General features: G+C 43.6%; 1 protein-coding gene across 3 annotated transcripts in view; it reads left to right on the forward strand.

Annotated features, from left to right (window-relative positions):
* The window catches only part of PIWIL2 (piwi like RNA-mediated gene silencing 2), a 95,601-nt gene that overhangs the window by 14,471 nt on the left and 59,648 nt on the right, over positions 1–21,482 (forward strand). For all 3 annotated transcript variants that reach the window (XM_010365364.2, XM_010365366.2, XM_010365365.2), the window contains exons 9-10: positions 1,295–1,375; positions 1,674–1,787. In XM_010365364.2, coding sequence (XP_010363666.2) covers positions 1,295–1,375; positions 1,674–1,787 — 195 coding nt within the window. The remainder of the gene's footprint in view (positions 1–1,294; positions 1,376–1,673; positions 1,788–21,482) is intronic.

Below are 21,482 nucleotides of genomic sequence, written 5' to 3' on the forward strand. Positions count from 1 at the left end.
TATTTTGAGACAGAGTCTCGTTCTGTCGCCAGGCTGTGGTGCAGTGGTGTAATATTGGCTCACTGCAGGCCGGGCGCGGTGGCTCAAGCCTGTAATCCCAGCACTTTGGGAGGCCGAGACGGGCGGATCACGAGGTCAGGAGATCGAGACCATCCTGGCTAACACAGTGAAACCCCGTCTCTACTAAAAATACAAAAACTAGCCGGGTGAGGTGGCGGGCGCCTGTAGTCCCAGCTACTCGGGAGGCTGAGGCGGGAGAATGGCGCAAACCCGGGAGGCGGAGCTTGCAGTGAGCTGAGATCCGGCCACTGCACTCCAGTCCCGGCAACAGAGCAAGACTCCGCCTCAAAAAAAAAAAGAAAAGGCCGGGCGCGGTGGCTCAAGCCTGTAATCCCAGCACTTTGGGAGGCCGAGACGGGTGGATCACGAGGTCAGGAGATCGAGACCATCCTGGCTAACACAGTGAAACCCCGTCTCTACTAAAAAAATACAAAAAACTAGCCGGGCGAGGTCGCGGGCGCCTGTAGTCCCAGCTACTCGGGAGGCTGAGGCAGGAGAATGGCGTGAACCCGGGAGGCGGAGCTTGCAGTGAGCTGAGATCCGGCCACTGCACTCCAGCCCGGGAGACAGAGCCAGACTCCGTCTCAAAAAAAAAAAAAAAAATATTGGCTCACTGCAACCTCCGACTCCCTGGTTCAAGCGATTCTCCTGCCTCAGTCTCCTGAGTAGCTGGGATTACAGGGATGTGGCACCACGCCTGGCTAATTTTTATGTTTTTAATAGAGATGATGTTTCATTATGTTGGCCAGGAGGGTCTTGATCTCCTGACCTCGTGATTTGGGAGGCCTCAGCCTCCCAAAGTGCTGGAATTACAGGCGTAAGCCACCGCACCCGGCCCACAGAACCTAATTTCTACCTAGTAAGCTGAACTGCCAGGAAAAAACGTAACTCCCTTTCCCACACTGTTATTCACAAACTTAGCAATGGGCTCTCTTGCATTCTTCATAGTTAATGGTGAAAAGTAATGTACATCAAACCTGGGAAATCAACTCAGTGTTTGGTCAGCTAGTAAGTGGAAAAGACTGCTGTCGTTTTGCTTTGCTTTTTCAGTCAAATGCTTTGGCAGTTTTTGGTTTTCTTTTAGCAAGATTGTTCTCAATATAAAAGCTGTCTTCTACAAAGAGCACAAACATTTCTAACCATTCAGACTTCCAAAGGCAAATGTAGCTAAGAATAATGGAACGTAATTTTATTACTCTTCTGTTAGAAAACTCATACTTGCTTTTTATTTCAGGGTAATGAAACTTTTAGATATGAAGCTTGTGGGGAGAAACTTTTATGACCCTACAAGTGCTATGGTACTACAGCAACACAGGTTGGTACTTTTTTCCCCTTCCTCACTATTCTGGAAAGAAATTTTCCATTACAACCATTGTATTTAGTACCATAATCTCAGCAGTAGTTTATGGTAGTGAATACAATTTATCAACTAAATCTCTTTCTTAGTTTGGTTTTTCAGTGAGTTTGCAATGATGTCAGTTAACTTAGTTTCCTGAGGCTTTCTCATTACTATTAGGAAAGGGCAGTATGACCTCAAAGTATTGTTCACATGGGGGCATGGAAGTATATGTGTTCTTTGAAAATCCTACAGTTAAGACCACCTCTCTCTCCAGATTGCAGATCTGGCCGGGCTATGCAGCTAGCATCCGAAGGACAGACGGAGGGCTCTTCCTACTAGCTGATGTCTGCCATAAGGTCATTCGAAATGACTCTGTGCTGGATGTCATGTGAGTGAATAGTGGGATCTATCTTTCACTTGCTGATGATTTTCTGAAAAGTTCAGTAACAGCTGGTAATAATACACATTAGACATTATTCTCTTTGTTTGTTTTTTCCACCAGAGACAGGGTCTTGTTTTGTCACCCTGGCTGGTATACAGTGGTTTGATCATAGCTCACTGTAACTCTGAACTCCTGGGTTCAAGTGATCCTACCACCTCAGCCTTCCGAGTAGTCAGGACTACAGGTGTGCTACCATGTCCAGCTAATTTTTAATTTTTTTTTTTTTTTTTGTAGAGACAGGGTCTTGCTATGTTTCCTAGGCTGGTCTTGAACTCCTGGCTTTAAGGGACCCTCCTACCTCAGCCTTTCAAAGTTTTGGGATTATAGGCGTGAGCCATGGCACCCAGCCCTGTTTAGATTTTTTGTTGTAGAATAACTGCACTGAATATATGTGCCCTTGTCCCTAGTCACACTGAGATAAGCATGTGAATAGACATCTGCTATGCTTTGAGAAGGAGTTTTATTTAAATTTGTGGTTAGGAGAACTTGGTTTGATATATGCATGTGCTGAGTTTGCATATAATAATATACAATGTATGTGTTACTGTAGTAAATACAGATGTGTATAATTTTTTTTTAAATTGAGACAGAGTCTCACTCTATCACCCAGGCTGGAGTACAGTGGTGCGATCTCGGCTCACTGCACCCTCTGCCTCTCGGGTTCAAGTGGTTCTCCTCCCTCAGCCTCCCGAGTAGCTGGAATTACAGGCCACCATGCCTGGCTAATTTTTTTTTTTCTTTTTCTTTCTTTCTTTCTTTTTTTTTTTTTTTGAAACAGTGTCTCTCTCTGTTGCTCAGGCAGGAGTGCAGTCGCACGATCTCATCTCACTGCAACCTCTGCCTCCTGGGTTGAAACAGTTCTTTTGCCTCAGCTTCCCGAAGAGCTGGGACTACAGGTGCATGCCGCCACGTCTGGCTAATTTTTTGTGTTTTAGTAGAGACAGAGTTTCGCCATGTTTCCCAGACTGGTCTTGAACTCCTGAGCTCAGGCAATCTGCCCACCTCAGCCTCCCAAAGTGCAGAGATTACAGGTGTGAGCCACCGTGCCCAGCCAGACGTGTGTAATTTTTAGTGGCTGCATGAAATCTCATCTTACACATAAGTCTCTGTACATCTGATTTTTTTAGGCCATGTACTCAAAAGTAGAATTACTTAATGGAAGGGCTGAACATTCTAAAGCCTTTTAATATATATCCAATATAATACGATAGTTAACTATATCTTGACAAATTACCCTGTAGAAGATTGTTTCAGTTTCTTTTCCCACCAGCTGTGTACAACCACTGGGTGTTATCAGGCTTGTGTTTGCTCCTCTGACCGTTTCATTCATTGCTTCAGTGTGTACTTACTGAGCTCCAGTTATGAACCAGAGTCTTAGGACCTATTAGATAGCAAAACAAAGAACCCTACCCTCACAGAGCCTCTGTTGTCACCAGGGGAGATGAACAGTAAATAATAAATATAATAAATAAATTGTATAATGTATTCAAAGCGATAAGAGCCATGGAAAAAAGAAAAAGTAGAGCACACAGTTCGGGCTATCAGAAGTAGTGGGGAAGAGGGCAGAGAATTGCAGTTTTAAGTAGAGTGGTCAAGCTCATTTGAGCAAACACTTGAAAGAGTAAGGGGTTTTCCAGGTGAATACATGGGAGAAGAAGCTTTTGGCAGGTGGACAGCTGAGGCACAGACCTTAAGACAGAAACAGGCCTGGTGCAGGCACATGCAGGGTGGCTAGAGCCAAGTGAGGAAGGAGAGTGGTGGAGGGGCAGAGCAGTTGGAGGAGCTGATTACACAGGGCTTTGTAGGGCTTTTGTGAGGGTTTTAACCTTCACTTTGAGTGAAATGCAGGACTTTCAGTGGCAAGACCCGAGTTGGATTGTGAAAGGATCCCTGTTGTTGCTGTGTGGAGAATAGACTTGGCAGACTGAGGTTGGAAGTGGGAACACCAGTCAGGAGGCTGTGGTAATCCGGTGGAGCCATGAGGATGGTAGCGATGGAGGTGGTAAGGAGTCATTTTCTGGACATCTGCATTTTGAAAGTAGCACTTAAGTGAATTTCCTGACTGCATGTGGGATAAGAGAAAGAGAAGCTGAAGATGTCTTGAACTTTTTTTGTAATTATTCTGTCTCTCCTAAACTGTCAGCTCCTCTGGCAGAGGCCATGTCTTCTTTGCTCACCATGTACACTTAGACCTAATATAGGGCTTAGCACTGTCAAAAGACACAATTGTTGGCTTTTATTGGGAGTTCATGAATTGGGTAACACTTTGAGAGTTCTGATGAGCTGAGCGGCAGAGGTTGGCTTTATAGACAGAAAAGGGTGAGGGAATCAGAAACAGAACAAAAAGCAGATTGGTCGTTTGTTATTTTCCTTGTAAAGGTTAAAGCAGTGGAGATATCTTCATCGTACTAAAACTGGCCTGTGTGGGGATTTGGCTATTATGTCTCTCTCCTGATTTCTCAGAAAGTCAGATAAAGATCGTAGTTTCTATTTGGTGGCATGGAACTTCAGCATGAGTAACCCCATTTTGGTTTGCTCTGTTGGGCCTAGTGCAGGAGCCCATTCCAAGCCAGTAGCCTCCTGTAAGTTTTATTTAATTGTATATAGTAAATATTTAAGAATGTTTATTAAATAAAAGTATGTGTCTTCAAATCCACTATTTCTTTTTTTGTGGTTTCTGCCTTTGCTTTTATATGTTTATTTTTCTTGCATGTACTTTCAGTGAATGCCTTTGCTTTTCTGCCTTGAAAGGTCTACTTGGCCAGAGATGGTCTGGTTCATGCCTGTAATCCCAGCACTTTGGGAGGCCAATGTGGGAGGATTGCTTGAGGCCAGGGGTTCAAGGCTGCAGTGTGCTATGATAGTACTACTGTACTCCAGCCTAGGCAAGTGACACCCTGTCTTCAAAAAAAATGGAACTAGTTATTTATTTATTTTTTTCAATTTTTTTTTTTTTTTTTTGAGATGGAGTTTCGCTCCTGTCACCCAGGCTGGAGTACAGTGGCATGATCTTGGCTCACTGCAACCTCCACCTCCTGGGTTCAGGCGATTCTCCTGCCTCAGGCTTTCTGAGTAGCTGGGATTACAGGCACTTGCCCCCACACCTGGCTAAATTTTGCATTTTTAGTAGAGGGTTTCGCCATGTTGGCCAGGCTGGTCTTCAACTCCTGACCTCAGGTGATCCACCTGCCTCAGCTTCCCAAAGTGCTGGGATTATAGGCATGAACCACCACCCCAGGCCTATTTTCGATGTTTCAAACCCTATGGGTTTTTCTTGATAGGAAGTTGGGATTATGATGGTTGTCTGTGTACTATTATACAGTTTATTGAAAAACATTCTTTTTTCCCACAGATTCAAATCACTACCTTGCATGCTAAAATACCTGGATTTATTTCTGAACTTTCAGTTTGATGTATTGGTCCAAACTAATGTGATTCTGTCTAAAATACTGTGTCAGAATTTTATTTTCAGAATTTTCATGGTGAATGTCACCCACATACTCTTTCATTTGATCCTTTGAATAATTTAGTGAAAATAAGAAAAAAGTCGTTTAGCATTTTGGTGAGCACTGACTAGGGAGAATGTTCATTTAGTCTTCCTTTTGAAAAATATGGCATGTCTTTCGATTTATTGAAATTTATTTTGTTTTGGCCGGACGCGGTGTCTCACCTCCGTAATCCTGACATTTTGGGAGGCCGAGGCAGGCGGATCACTTGAGGTCAGCAGTTCAAGACCATCCTGGCCAACATGGTGAAACCCTGTCTCTGTTAAAAATACAAAAATTAGCCAGGCGGGGTGGCACATGCCTCTAATTCCAGCTACTTGGGAGGCTGAGGCACGAGAATCACTTGAACCTGGGAACCCGGGAGGCAGAAGTTGCAGTGAACCAAGATGGTGCCACTGCACTCCAGCCTGGGTGACAGAGTGAGACTCTGTCTAAAAAAAAAAAAGAAAAAATCCAGGCACAGTGGCTCGTGCCTGTAATCCCGGCACTTTGGGAAGCCGAGGTGGGCGGATCACAAGGTCAGGAGATCAAGACCATCCTGGCGGGGGGCGGAGCAAGATGGCCAAATAGGAACAGCTCCAGTCTCCAACTCCCAGCGCGAGCGACACAGAAGACCGGTGATTTCTGCATTTTCAACTGAGGTACTGGGGTCATCTCACTAGGGAGTGCCGGACAATTGGTGCTGGTCAGCTGCTGCAGCCCGACCAGCGAGAGCTGAAGCAGGGCGAGGCATCGCCTCACCTGGGAAGCGCAAGGGGGAAGGGAATCCCTTTTCCTAGCCAGGGAAACTGAGACACACAACACCTGGAAAATCGGGTAACTCCCACCCCAATATTGTGCTTTAAGCAAACGGGCACACCAGGAGAATATATCCCACACCTGGCCGGGAGGGTCCCACGCCCATGGAGCCCCCCTCATTGCTAACACAGCAGTCTGCGATCCAACCGCAAGGCAGCAGCGAGGCTGGGGGAGGGGCGCCCGCCATTGCTGAGGCTTAAGTAGGTAAACAAAGCCGCTGGGAAGGTCGAACTGGGTGGAGCTCACAGCAGCTCAAGGAAACCTGCCTGTCTCTGTAGACTCCACCTCTGGGGACAGGGCACAGCTAAAAAAAAAAAAAAAACAACAAAAAGGCAGCAGAACCTCTGCAGACACAAACATCTCTGACAGCTTTGAAGAGAGCAGTGGATCTCCCAACACGGAGGATGAGATCTGAGAAGGGACAGACTGCCTGCTCAAGTGGGTCCCTGACCCCTGAGTAGCCTAACTGGGAGACATCCCCCACTAGGGGCAGTCTGACACCCCATACCTCACAGGGTGGAGTACACCCCTGAGAGTAAGCTTCCAAAGTAAGAATCAGACAGGTACACTCGCTGTTCAGCAATATTCTATCTTCTGCAACCTCTGCTGCTGATACCCAGGCAAACAGGGTCTGGAGTGGACCTCAAGCAATCTCCAACAGACCTACAGCTGAGGGTCCTGACTGTCAGAAGGAAAACTATCAAACAGGAAGGACACCTATACCAAAACCCCATCAGTACGTCACCATCACCAAAGACCAGAGACAGATAAAACCACAAAGATGGGGAAAAAGCAGGGCAGAAAAGCTGGAAATTCAAAAAATAAGAGCGCATCTCCCCCTGCAAAGGAGCGCAGCCCATCGCCAGCAACGGATCGAAGCTGGTCAGAGAATGACTTTGACGAGATGAGAGAAGAAGGCTTCAGTCCATCAAACTTCTCAGAGCTAAAGGAGGAATTACGTACCCAGCGCAAAGAAACTAAAAATCTTGAAAAAAGAGTGGAAGAATTGACAGCTAGACTAATTAATGCAGAGAAGGTCATAAACGAAATGACAGAGATGAAAACCATGACATGAGAAATACGTGACAAATGCACAAGCTTCAGTAACCGACTCGATCAACTGGAAGAAAGAGTATCAGCGATTGAGGATCAAATGAATGAAATGAAGCGAGAAGAGAAACCAAAAGAAAAAAGAAGAAAAAGAAATGAACAAAGCCTGCAAGAAGTATGGGATTATGTAAAAAGACCAAATCTACGTCTGATTGGGGTGCCTGAAAGTGAGGGGGAAAATGGAACCAAGTTGGAAAACACTCTTCAGGATATCATCCAGGAGAACTTCCCCAACCTAGTAGGGCAGGCCAACATTCAAATTCAGGAAATACAGAGAACGCCACAAAGATACTCCTCCAGAAGAGCAACTCCAAGACACGTAATTGGCAGATTCACCAAAGTTGAAATGAAGGAAAAAATCTTAAGGGCAGCCAGAGAGAAAGGTCGGGTTACCCACAAAGGGAAGCCCATCAGACTAACAGCAGATCTCTCGGCAGAAACTCTACAAGCCAGAAGAGAGTGGGGGCCAATATTCAACGTTCTTAAAGAAAAGAATTTTAAACCCAGAATTTCATATCCAGCCAAACTAAGTTTCATAAGTGAAGGAGAAATAAAATCCTTTACAGATAAGCAAATGCTTAGAGATTTTGTCACCACCAGGCCTGCCTTACAAGAGACCCTGAAGGAAGCCCTAAACATGGAAAGGAACAACCGGTACCAGCCATTGCAAAAACATGCCAAAATGTAAAGACCATCGAGGCTAGGAAGAAACTGCATCAACTAACGAGCAAAATAACCAGTTAATATAATGGCAGGATCAAGTTCACACATAACAATATTAACCTTAAATGTAAATGGACTAAATGCTCCAATTAAAAGACACAGACTGGCAAACTGGATAAAGAGTCAAGACCCATCAGTCTGCTGTATTCAGGAGACCCATCTCACATGCAGAGACATACATAGGCTCAAAATAAAGGGATGGAGGAAGATCTACCAAGCAAATGGAGAACAAAAGCAGGGGTTGCAATCCTAGTCTCTGATAAAACAGACTTTAAACCATCAAAGATCAAAAGAGACAAAGAAGGCCATTACATAATGGTAAAGGGATCAATTCAACAGGAAGAGCTAACTATCCTAAGTATATATGCACCCAATACAGGGGCACCCAGATTCATAAAGCAAGTCCTTAGAGACTTACAAAGAGACTTAGACTCCCATACAATAATAATGGGAGACTTCAACACTCCACTGTCAACATTAGACAGATCAATGAGACAGAAAGTTAACAAGGATATCCAGGAATTGAATTCATCTCTGCACCAAGCGGACCTAATAGACATCTATAGAACTCTCCACCCCAAATCAACAGAATATACATTCTTCTCAGCACCACATCGCACTTATTCCAAAATTGACCACATAATTGGAAGTAAAGCACTCCTCAGCAAATGTAAAAGAACAGAAATTATAACAACTGTCTCTCAGACCACAGTGCAATCAAACTAGAACTCAGGACTAAGAAACTCAATCAAAATCGCTCAACTACATGGAAACTGAACAACCTGCTCCTGAATCTAAAATTGACACTCTAACATCACAATTAAAAGAACTAGAGAGGCAAGAACAAACACATTCAAAAGCTAGCAGAAGGCAAGAAATAACTAAGATCAGAGCAGAACTGAAGGAGATAGAGACACAAAAAACCCTCCAAAAAATCAATGAATCCAGGAGTTGGTTTTTTGAAAAGATCAACAAAATTGACAGACCGCTAGCAAGACTAATAAAGAAGAAAAGAGAGAGGAATCAAATAGACGCAATAAAAAATGATAAAGGGGATATCACCACCGACCCCACAGAAATACAAACCACCATCAGAGAATACTATAAACACCTCTACGCAAATCAACTAGAAAATCTAGAAGAAATGGATAATTTCCTGGACACTTACACTCCCCCAAGACTAAACCAGGAAGAAGTTGAATCCCTGAATAGACCAATAGCAGGCTCTGAAATTGAGGCAATAATTAATAGCCTACCCACCAAAAAAGTCCAGGACCAGATGGATTCACAGCTGAATTCTACCAGAGGTACAAGGAGGAGCTGGTACCATTCCTTCTGAAACTATTCCAATCAATAGAAAAAGAGGGAATCCTCCCTAACTCATTTTATGAGGCCAACATCATCCTGATACCAAAGCCTGGCAGAGACACAACAAAAAAAGAGAATTTTAGACCAATATCCCTGATGAACATCGATGCAAAAATCCTCAATAAAATACTGGCAAACCAGATTCAGCAGCACATCCAAAAGCTTATCCACCATGATCAAGTGGGCTTCATCCCTGGGATGCAAGGCTGGTTCAACATTTGCAAATCAATAAACGTAATCCAGAATATAAGCAGAACCAAAGACAAGAGCCACATGATTATCTCAATAGATGCAAAAAAGGCTTTTGACAAAATTCAACAGCCCTTCATGCTAAAAACGCTCAATAAATTCGGTATTGATGGAACGTACCTCAAAATAATAAGAGCTATTTATGACAAACCCACAGCTAATATCATACTGAATGGGCAAAAACTGGAAAAATTCCCTTTGAAAACTGGCACAAGACAGGGATGCCCTCTCTTACCACTCCTGTTCAACGTAGTGTTGGAAGTTCTGGCTAGGGCAATCAGGCAAGAGAAAGAAATAAAGGGTATTCAGTTGGGAAAAGAAGAAGTCAAATTGTCCCTGTTTGCAGATGACATGATTGTATATTTAGAAAACCCCATTGTCTCAGCCCAAAATCTCCTTAAGCTGATAAGCAACTTCAGCAAAGTCTCAGGATACAAAATTAATGTGCAAAAATCACAAGCATTCTTATACACCAGTAACAGACAAACAGAGAGCCAAATCATGAATGAACTTCCATTCACAATAGCTTCAAAGAGAATAAAATACCTAGGAATCCAACTTACAAGGGATGTAAAGGACCTCTTCAAGGAGAACTACAAACCACTGCTCAGTGAAATCAAAGAGGACACAAACAAATGGAAGAACATACCATGCTCATGGATAGGAAGAATCAATATCGTGAAAATGGCCATACTGCCCAAGGTTATTTATAGATTCAATGCCATCCCCATCAAGCTACCAATGAGTTTCTTCACAGAATTGGAAAAAACTGCTTTAAAGTTCATATGGAACCAAAAAAGAGCCCGCATTGCCAAGACAATCCTAAGTCAAAAGGACAAAGCTGGAGGCTTCAGGCTACCTGACTTCAAACTATACTACAAGGCTACAGTAACCAAAACAGCATGGTACTGGTACCAAAACAGAGCTATAGACCAGTGGAACAGAACAGAGTCCTCAGAAATAATACCACACATCTACAGCCATCTGATCTTTGACAAACCTGAGAGAAACAAGCAATGGGGAAAGGATTCCCTATTTAATAAATGGTGCTGGGAAAATTGGCTAGCCATAAGTAGAAAGTTAAAACTGGATCCTTTCCTTACTCCTTATACGAAGATTAATTCAAGATGGATTAGAGACTTAAATGTTAGACCTAATACCATAAAAACCCTAGAAGAAAATCTAGGTAGTACCATTCAGGACATAGGCATGGGCAAGGACTTCATGTCTAAAACACCAAAAGCAATGGCAGCAAAAGCCAAAATTGACAAATGGGATCTAATTAAACTAAAGAGCTTCTGCACAGCAAAAGAAACTACCACCAGAGTGAACAGGCAACCTACAGAATGGGAGAACATTTTTGCAATCTACTCATCTGACAAAGGGCTAATATCCAGAATCTACAAAGAACTCAAACAAATATACAAGAAAAAAACAAACAACCCCATCGAAAAGTGGGCAAAGGATATGAACAGACATTTCTCAAAAGAAGACATTCATACAGCCAACAGACACATGAAAAAATGCTCATCATCACTGGCCATCAGAGAAATGCAAATCAAAACCACAATGAGATACCATCTCACACCAGTTAGAATGGCAATCATTAAAAAGTCAGGAAACAACAGTTGTTGGAGAGGATGTGGAGAAATAGGAACACTTCTACACTGTTGGTGGGATTGTAAACTAGTTCAACCATTATGGAAAACAGTATGGCAATTCCTCAAGGATCTAGAACTAGATGTACCATATGACCCAGCCATCCCACTACTGGGTATATACCCAAAGGATTATAAATTATTCTACTACAAAGACACATGCACACGTATGTTTATTGCGGCACTATTCACAATAGCAAAGACTTGGAATCAACCCAAATGTCCATCTGTGACAGACTGAATTAAGAAAATGTGGCACATATACACCATGGAATACGATGCAGCCATAAAAAAGGATGAGTTTGTGGCCTTTGTAGGGACATGGATGCAGCTGGAAACCATCATTCTTAGCAAACTATCACAAGAAGAGAAAACCAAACACCGCATGTTCTCACTCATAGGTGGGAACTGAACAATGAGATCACTTGGACTCGGGAAGGGGACCATCACACACTGGGGCCTATCATGGCGGGGAGAGGGATTGCATTGGGGAGTTATACATGATATAAATGATGAATTGATGGGTGCTGACGAGTTGATGGGTGCAGCACACCAACATGGCACAAGTATACATATGTAACAAACCTCCACGTTATGCACATGTACCCTAGAACTTAAAGTATAATAAAAAAAAGAAAAAAAAGAAAAAAAAAGACCATCCTGGCTAACATGGTGAAACCCCATCTCTACTAAAAATACAAAAAATTAGACGGGCATGGTGGTGGGTGCCTGTATTCCCAGCTACTCGGGAGGATGAGGCAGGAGATTGGTGTGAACCCAGGAGGTGGGGCTTGCAGTGAGCCGAGATTGTGCCACTGCACTCCAGCCTGGGCGATAGAGTGAGCGAGACTCTGTCTCAAAAAAAAAAAAAGTTGGCATTTTTATGGTCATTGACGAGGGAGACTGTTCACTGAGTCCTCCTATTGAAAAATATGGCGTGTCTTTCCATATTTATTGAAATTTATTTTGTTTTGGCCAGGCACAGTGGCTCATAATGCATATAATCCCAGGACTTTGGGAGGCCGAGGCAGGAGGCTCGTTTGAGGTCAGGAGGTTGAGACCAGTCTGGCCAACATGGTGAAATCCCATCTCTACTAAAAAAAAAAAAAAAAAAAATTGGCGGGGCGCGGTGGCTCAAGCCTGTAATCCCAGCACTTTGGGAGGCCAAGACGGGCGGATCACGAGGTCAGGAGCTCGAGACCATCCTGGCTAACACGGTGAAACCCTGTCTCTACTAAAAAATACAAAAAACTAGCCGGGCGAGGTGGCAGGCGCCTGTAGTCCCAGCTACTCGGGAGGCTGAGGCAGGAGAATGGCGTAAACCCGGGAGGCGGAGCTTGCAGTGAGCTGAGGTCCCGCCACTGCACTCCAGCCTGGGCGACAGAGCGAGACTCCGTCTCAAAAAAAAAAAAAAAAAAAAAAAAAAAAAAATTAGCTGGGCGTGGTGGCACAGTGCTGTAGTCCCAGCTACTCCGGAGGCTGAGGCAGGAGAATCGCTTGAACCTGGGAGATGGAGGCTGCAGTGAGCCGAGATTGTGCCAGTGCACTACAGCCTGGGCAACAGAGCAAGACTTTGTCTGGGGGATAAAGAAAAGAAATTTATTTTTATTTTCTCCACGGTTATTTATCTTGGACTTTAAAAAGAAAAAGTCATTCCTTCCTTTCTTTCCTTCCTTTCCTTCCTTCTTCGAGACGAGGTCTCATTTCATGGCCCAGACTGAAGTGCAGTGGCTATTCACAGGCATGATCATAGCTCACTGCAGCCTTGAATTCTTGGGCTCAAGTGATCTTTCTGCCTCAGCTTCCCAAGTAACTGGGACTACAGGCTTGTGCCACTATGCTCAGCCTTTTTTTCCCTAAGTACATAATTTTATATGTACTTATCACCAATTTAAGCTCAAATTCACACCCAATTGTGTAATCCCTTCACGGTACATTGAAACACTAGGTATTTTGTCAGTTTCATTCCCCTCCTGTCCAAATACTGTATTTTTGGGATGATCTAGATCACTTTAGATCTAGCTTTGAGAACCTCTTCTCCAAGATAGTGAGAAGGCCTGTGTCAGGTGTTACCCCATTGTGTCAGACATGGACCCTGGCTCTCAGTGTAACTGCTGAGCCCCGAGAGCATGTCCATGTCTGTCAGGGAGCTCTGTAGGCTGTCCTCCCTTGTCCCCTGCAGCTGTTACTGGCTTGGTGTTCTACCACCTTCGTTCCCTGTTCTTATGGATCACTGGAAACCACAGAAGAGCATTTATTTTCCTGGAAGTGAGAAGAGCTCGGTGTTTCAAAATGTAGCAGCTTTTCTTTTCATCACCCAGGAATGGTTTGCATACTTCCAAAAGGTAGTGAGTCAGCTAAGGTTTACTAAATAAGGTTGCTTTATTATGTCACTGTTAGGTTGTCAATTCATTCAATGACCTATTCCTACTGAATTCAATACCGTCTTAGAAATGTCTGTTAGAACCTTATTGGCTTCAGTTAGGCTGGTTGCTCTCCAGGCTGGCTAGACCATCACTGTCGTGGGGTTCCTCTTCCCTTCTTATGGGGAATCTCCTGTATGTCAGATGTCATAACTGCTGCTTTCTTGATTTATTCCCTTGTTTTGGTGTAGCATATATACTGCAGTATTTCCAGAAGAAGGGTGCATTGGAGGAAATGGTTTTGAGACCTTACATGTTTGAAAAATGTCTTTAGTTCACAAAGTAGTTGTCTAGTTTGACTGGGTGTATAACTCTAGGTTATAAATCTAGGTTGGAGATACTTTACCCTGAGAATTTTGAAGGCACTACTCCATCGTCCTTGCTTTTAGATTCACTGTTGAAAGATCTAAAGCCGTTTTAATTTCAGATTCCAGAATCTTTGTATGTCTCTCCTCACCCCATCCTACCCCTTTGGGAGCTTTGGGAGTTTTTCTTTACTGTTGTTATCTGAAATTGTATATGTTCTTTATTCCCTCCTGCATCTCAGGATTCTATATGGGATTATTTTCCCTTTGCCTGAAGAACTGCTTGTAATATGTCCTTTAGTGTGGACTCTGCTGGTGACAAATTCTTTTAATTTTTATCTAAAAATGTTTACCATCTTGCCTTTAACTTAAAATTCTGGGTTTGGCAGTTATTTTCTTTTCTTTTTTTTTTTTTTTTTTTTTTTTTTTGAGACGGAGTCTCGCTCTGTCACCCAGGCTGGAGTGCTGTGGCCGGATCTCAGCTCACTGCAAGCTCCGCCTCCCGGGTTCACGCCATTCTCCTGTCTCAGCCTCCCGGGTAGCTGGGACTACAGGCGCCGCCACGTCGCCCGGCTAGTTTTTTGTAGTTTTTAGTAGAGACGGGGTTTCACCGTGTTAGCCAGGATGGTCTCGATCTCCTGACCTCGTGATCCGCCCGTCTCGGCCTCCCAAAGTGCTGGGATTACAGGCTTGAGCCACCGCGCCCGGCCTAATTTTCTTTTCGCACTTTGTTTCGCACTTTGAGAAATATTATCTGACTTACGTTCTTTCCTTTTTTTTTTTTTTTTTTATGGAATCTCACTTGATTACCCAGGTTGGAGTGCAGTGGCACAATCACAACTCACTGCACTGCAGCCTCAAACTCCTCGCTCAAGCAGTCCTCCCACCTCAGCCCCCCAAGCAGCTGGGACTACAGGGATGCACCACCACACCTGGCTAATGTTTTAATTTTTTCGTAGAGACAGGGTCTTGCTGTGTTGCCAAGGCTGGTCTCGAACTCCTGGGCTCAAGTGATTCTCCTACCTCAGCCTCCCAAAGTGCTAGTGTGAGGCACTGTGCCCAGCCTATTTTATTTTTATTTTTGTAGAGATGCAGTTTGACTATGTTGCCAAGGCTGACCTTGAAATCCTGGCATCAAATTATCCTCCTAACTTGGCCCCGTAAAGTGCTGGGATTACAGGTGTGAATTATTGCTCCTGGCCCTTGGTTTACATTGTTCCTGTTGACAAATCAGTCATTAGTGATACTGTTATCTTTTTAATTTTTTTTATTTTTGTCTTTGGCTTTTGAAGTTTTACGGTAATGCACCTAGTTGTGATTTCTGTTAAAAGAAAAAAATATGCATGGCACTTGTTAGAGAATGATAAGGCAGACTTTATTCAGAACCAGTGCAATAGGCACAAGGACCCCTGCAATGGGGATTTGCAGGATGGGAGAGAGATTCAACTCAGAATACAACAAGGAAAAGTGGAATTGATAGTCTAGGAGAAGGATCGGGGCCAGTGGATGAAAAATTACTGATAGGAACCATTTGGAGTCAGAGGGTTTCACCAAATTTTTACAGTTGGGTTGCTAGTCTAATGGGCCTCCAACCATAAGCTCTCAGGAATGGCCTGAATTGGTATGAAGCCTTATCTGGCTTTTTCTAGAGAGTACTCATCTTTATGTGGAGCAGAAGACAGTCCAGAACAAACAAAAATGCCTTATATGTATAGACAACAGCAAAAGCAAAGCAAGCAAATGAAAAACATAAGTGACTGGGCGCAGTGACTTGTGCCAGTAATCCCAGCACTTTGGGAGGCTGAGGAGGGTGGATAGGTTGAGCCCACGGGTTCAAAACCAGCCTGGGCAACATGGCAAAATCCTGTCTCTACAAAAAATACCACAATTAGCTGCGCATGGTGGCATGCATCTGTCATCCCAGCTACTCGGGAGGTTGAGGTGGGAGAATCACCTGAGCTGGAATGTCAAGGCTGCAGTGAGTGGTGAGCCATAGTTGCACCACTGTACTCCAGCCTAGGCAATGGAGTGAGACCCTATTAAAAAAAAAAAGTTAATGGCAAAAATATTTTCAGATGATACACTTTCAAAAAAAAAAAAAAAGGCTAATGACCTCACACAAAGATCTAGGTTTGATTATATCCTGGAGGCTGTACTTCTAAACCAAACAGTCTATTTTATGTAAGGAAGTAAGTCTGATTGGCTTATATAAAGACCTAAGGCTAATGACAAAGGCCTGTTTGATTACAAATATTGGGATAACAAAATAGATTCAGCAACTAGAGCTTAATGAAACTAGTCACACCTCAGATGGTTGTTGGGATTGACTCACTTGACAGCAGATCTGAAGAACAAAGAGTTAAGCACAAGGGCCCAGTAAGTGGGTTGTTGGTCTGAAAATCTCTGGAATGTTGCCTGGGAAGAGTTTTCAAAATTATCTTGTTGGACCTCCAGAATTGTCAGAGGATATAAGACCTCTGTTCTATCGGAAATAAAAAGAAAGCTGAATTTCTTGCTTACTGCAGGTAGAGACTATTGGTCTTCTATAGAATATTTGGGAAGAGTATAGTTCAGGGATTGCAGACTTGCAGGTGGACAAGTAGGTCAGCATCTTCTGAAGAAGGGTGGTTACTCAGGCGAGACTCTTGTGGATCGATTTGCCCTCAGAGGTATGCGTATTGGATTAAGTCATCCCTGGTTGGCTGGCTTACAGAAACAAGGGGATGACATTCATTAGTTGGCTTGCAAAAGTGTGTTTGCTGAAGTAAATTGATGTAGATTGATTCAACAGGCTTAAAACTCATTCTTATGGCTACTTGTTACTATGGTGACAGAGTAATCCATCTTTTCCAGTTTGTAGGAATTTTATTTTATTCCTAGGAATATATGAATGTTTGTTTTCATCTAGTTTTATTGTTTAGTTTCTTAGATATTAATCTTAAATTCATAAAGAATTTTCTAAAATTGGCTAGCAGGCTAACCCATGTTTTTAATGATCTTTTTTCTTTTTTTCCTTTTTTTTTTTTTTTTTGAGACAGAATTTCGCTCTCGTTGCCCAGGCTGGAGTGCCATGGCATGATCTTGGCTCACTACAACCTCCGCCTCCTGGGTTCAAGCGATTATCCTGCCTCAGCCTCCCGAGTAGCTGGGATTACAGGCATGTGCCACCAAACCTGGCTAACTTTGTATTTTCAGTGGAGACAGGGTTTCTCCATGTTGGTCAGACTGGTCTTGAACTTCCGACCTCAGGTGATCCACCAGCCTCGGCTTCCCAAAGTGCTAGGATTACAGGCATGAGCCACTGTGCCCAGTCAGTGATCTTTTTTCTTACAAATTTGAAATACCACCTTATTCTACACTTAGTATTAATCTGTTTGAGTCTATTTCCGGATCTTTTATTCTGTTCCATTGATTTCTTTCTTTTTTCAGATGTGTAAAGGTACAGTTGGCATCCATAAAAAACCCACACACATTTAAAGTATACGGTTTGATGAGTTTTGATATATGTATATATAGTTGATATATTTCACCTGTGAGACATTGCAGTGAAGAAAATGGACATAGCCATTGCCCCAAAATGTACTCAGGTCTCTCTGAAGCCTCTTCCGGCTTCTGTTCCTCCTCTGCACCCCATGGGCAGCAAATGCTGGTCAGCTTTCTGTCACTAGAGATTATTCTGCATTTTCTTTCTTTTTTTTTTTTTTTGAGATGGAGTCTCGCTCTGTCGCCCAGGCTGGAGTGCAGTGGCCGGATCTCAGCTCACTGCAAGCTCCGCCTCCCGGGTTCAGGCCATTCTGCTGCCTCAGCCTCCCGAGTAGCTGGGACTACAGGCGCCCGCCACCACGCCTGGCTAGGTTTTTGTATTTTTTTAGTAGAGACGGGGTTTCACTGTGTTAGCCAGGATGGTCCCCATCTCCTGACCTCGTGATCCGTCCGTCTTGGCCTCCCAAAGTGCTGGGATTACAGGCTTGAGCCACCGCGCCCGGCCTATTCTGCATTTTCTAGAATTTTATATAAATGGAATCACTATGTTCTTGTGCTTTTGTATTGTTTTTCTTTTATAATTTTTTTTTTTTTTTTTTTTTTTGAGACGGAATCTCTTCCTGTCACCCAGGCTGGAGTGCAATGGTCCAATCTCGGCTCACTGCAGCCTCCACCTCCCGTGTTCAGGCGATTCTCCTGCATAGCTTGGATTACAGGTGCCTGCCACCACGCCCAGCTATATACCTCTTTTTTTTTTTTTTGATAGAGATGGGGCCTCACTATGTTGCCCAGGCTGGTCTCGAACTCCTGGGCCCAAGCAGTTCTCCTACCTAGGCTCAGCCTCCCAAAGTGCTGGGATTATAGGCGTAAGAGGGGGCAAGGAAGAAGATCCACCCGACAGCCCACCCACCCACCTGCCTGCCTGCTATTGTTTTTCAGTTGGCTTCTTTCACTCAGCGTTATTTTGAAAGCATTCACATTGTTGTATGTTGTAAATGTTCATTCCTTTTAATTGCTGGGTGGTGTTTCATTTTGTGGCTCTACCACAGTTTATTCACCCATTGTTTCCAGGTTCTTTCCAGCTGTTGGCTGTTACAAATAAAGCTGCTATAAATATTAGTGTACAAGTCTTTGTGTGGACATACACTTTCATTTTTCTTAGTAGATACCTGGGAGCCGAGGGGCGAGTCATATGGTAGGTGTGTGTTTGATTTTATAAGAAACTCTTTCCCAAAGTGTCTGTACCATTTTACATTCCCATTAGCAGTGCCTGAGAATTCAGGTTGTTCCACATTCTCACCAATACTTGGTTTAGTCAGTCTTAATTTTAGAAATTTTAACCAGTGTACAGTGGTATCCAATTGTGGTTTTGATTTACATTTTCCTAGTGAATAATGATGTAGAGCATCTTTTCCTGTGTGTACCTCTCATTCATTTGTCTGCTTTGGTGAAGTATCTGTTCGTATCTTTTGCCTGTTTTTAAATATTTGGGTGGTTGTTTTTGCTGAGTTGTGCAATAATTCATTACATATAAGAAGTACAAATCCTTTATCAGCTGAATGATATGCATGTATCACGTGATTTGCACATATTTTCTTCCATTTAGTAGCTTGTCTTTGCATTTTTCTTAAAAATGACTTTTTTTTTTTTTTTTGAGACAGAGTCTTGCTCTGTTGACTGGAGTGCAGTGTGTAATCACAGCTCCCTGCAGCCTTGGCCTCCAGGGCTCAAGCAATCCTCCCACGTCACCCTCCTGAGTAGCTGTGACTGCAGGCAGGCACCACCATGCCCAGCTAATTAAAACAATTTTTTTGTTTTGTAGAGATGGAGTTTCACCACATTGCCCAGGCTGTTCTTGAACTCCTGGGCTCAAGTGATCCTCCTGAAGTGCTGGGATTATAGTTGTGAACCATCACACCTGGCCAGTGGTCCCTTTTATTTATTTTTTATTCTTTTTTTTTTTTTTTTTTTGAGATGGAGTCTCGCTCTGTCGCCCAGGCTGGAGTGCAGTGGCCAGATCTCAGCTCACTGCAAGCTCCACCCCCCCCCGGGTTTACGCCATTCTCCTGCCTCAGCCTCCCGACTAGCTGGGACTACAGGCGCCCGCCACCTCGCCCGGCTAGTTTTTTGTATTTTTTAGTAGAGACGGGGTTTCACCGTGTTAGCCAGGATGGTCTTGAGCTCCTGACCTCGTGATCCACCCGTCTCGGCCTCCCAAAGTGCTGGGATTACAGGCTTGAGCCACCGCGCCCGGCCTATTTTTTATTCTTTTATTATTTATTATTATTATTTTTTTTTGAGACGGTTTCACTCTTTGACCCAGGCTGGAGTGCAGTGGTGCCATCTCAGTTCACTGTAGCCTCTGCCTCCCGGGTTCAAGCGATTCTTATGCCTTGGCCTCCCGAGTAGCTGGGACTACAGGCATGCACTACCACACCTGGCTGTTTTGTACATTTAGTAGAGATGGGGTTTCGCCATGTTGCCCAGGCTTGTCTCAAACTCCTGAGCTCAAGTGATCCACCTGCCTGAGCCTCCTAAAGTGCTGGAATTACAGGCGTGAGCCACCATGCCCGGCCCAGTGGTCCCTTTTAAAGAGTAGACATTTTTAATTCTGATGAAGTCTAATTGATACTTTTTCTTTCATAGGTTTTGGTTTTGGTGTCATATCCAAGAAATCATTGCCTAACTCGAGATTGCAAAGATTTTCTGTTTTTTTTTTTAGGTTTATAGTTTCGAGTCATATTTAGATCTGCAATCATTTTGAGTTAACTTTTACGGGTGATGTCAGGTAACGGTCTGAGTTTCTTTGGTTACATATTTAATTATCACAACACTATTTCTTGAAAAGATTGTCGTTCCCTACTGGTTTACCTTGACACCTTTGTCAATTATTATTTGATCATAAATGTGTAGGTTCTGTGTTTCATTCTCATGTAATTTAAGGCACAAATGTCCCTGTGAGCACTGCATTAGCTGCAGCCCCTGATTTTTTGATTGTCTGATTTTTCATTTTCCTTCAGTTCAAGATATTTTCTCATTTCTCTTGTGCTTTCTTTCATCTGTGGGTTGTTGTTTGTAATTTTCAAATATTTGGAGATTTCTTATTTTTCTTTCTGCTTAATGCATTTTGTCAGGTCTGTATTGTTTATTTTTCTGTTTTTTTTTTTTTTTTTTTTTTGAGGCAGAGTCTCGCTTTGTCACCAGGCTGGAATGCAGTGGCACGATCTTGGCTCACTGCAGTCACCGCCTCCCGGGTTCAAGTGATTCTCCTGTCTCAGCCTCCTGAGTAGCTGGGACTACAGGCATGCACCACCATGCCCAGCTTATTTTTGTATTTTTAGTAGAGACGGGGTTTCATCATGTTGGCCAAGATGGTCTCGATCTTTTGACATTGTGATCCGCCCACCTCAGCCTCCCAAAATGCTGGGGTTACAGGTGTGAGCCACTGCAGTCAGCTTATTTTTCTTTTCTTTTTTTTTTTTTTTTTTTTTGTTGAGACAGAGTCTCGCTCTGTTGCCCAGGCTGGAGTGCAGTGGCTGGATCTCAGCTCACTGCAAGCTCTGCCTCCCGGGTTTACGCCATTCTCCTGCCTCAGCCTCCCGAGTAGCTGGGACTACAGGCGCCCGCCACCTCGCCCGGCTAGTTTTTGTTTTTGTATTTTTTAGTAGAGACGGGGTTTCACCGTGTTAGCCAGGATGGTCTTGATCTCCTGACCTGGTGATCCGCCCATCTCGGCCTCCCAAAGTGCTGGGATTACAGGCTTGAGCCACCGTGCCCGGCCTCTTTTTCTTTTTTTTTTTTTAAACTGACCTATCCATATTTAGACTAAGAGTCTGCTATCCCTGTGGCATGCAGCTGCTGATGTCTTTACTTGGTTTTTCCTTATTGTCATATTTTAACGTGGCTTCCTAGCGATCACTCACTTGTCTGTAGAGCTTAGTCATTCGGGTAATGATTTGGAGAGCGGTTATACTCAAACCCCATGACCCCATAAGGCTTCCATCTCTGCTAATGGATC

This window comes from Rhinopithecus roxellana, chromosome 9 (genome assembly GCF_007565055.1).
Source record: "Rhinopithecus roxellana isolate Shanxi Qingling chromosome 9, ASM756505v1, whole genome shotgun sequence".
In the NCBI taxonomy this organism is placed as follows: Eukaryota; Metazoa; Chordata; class Mammalia; order Primates; family Cercopithecidae; genus Rhinopithecus; species Rhinopithecus roxellana.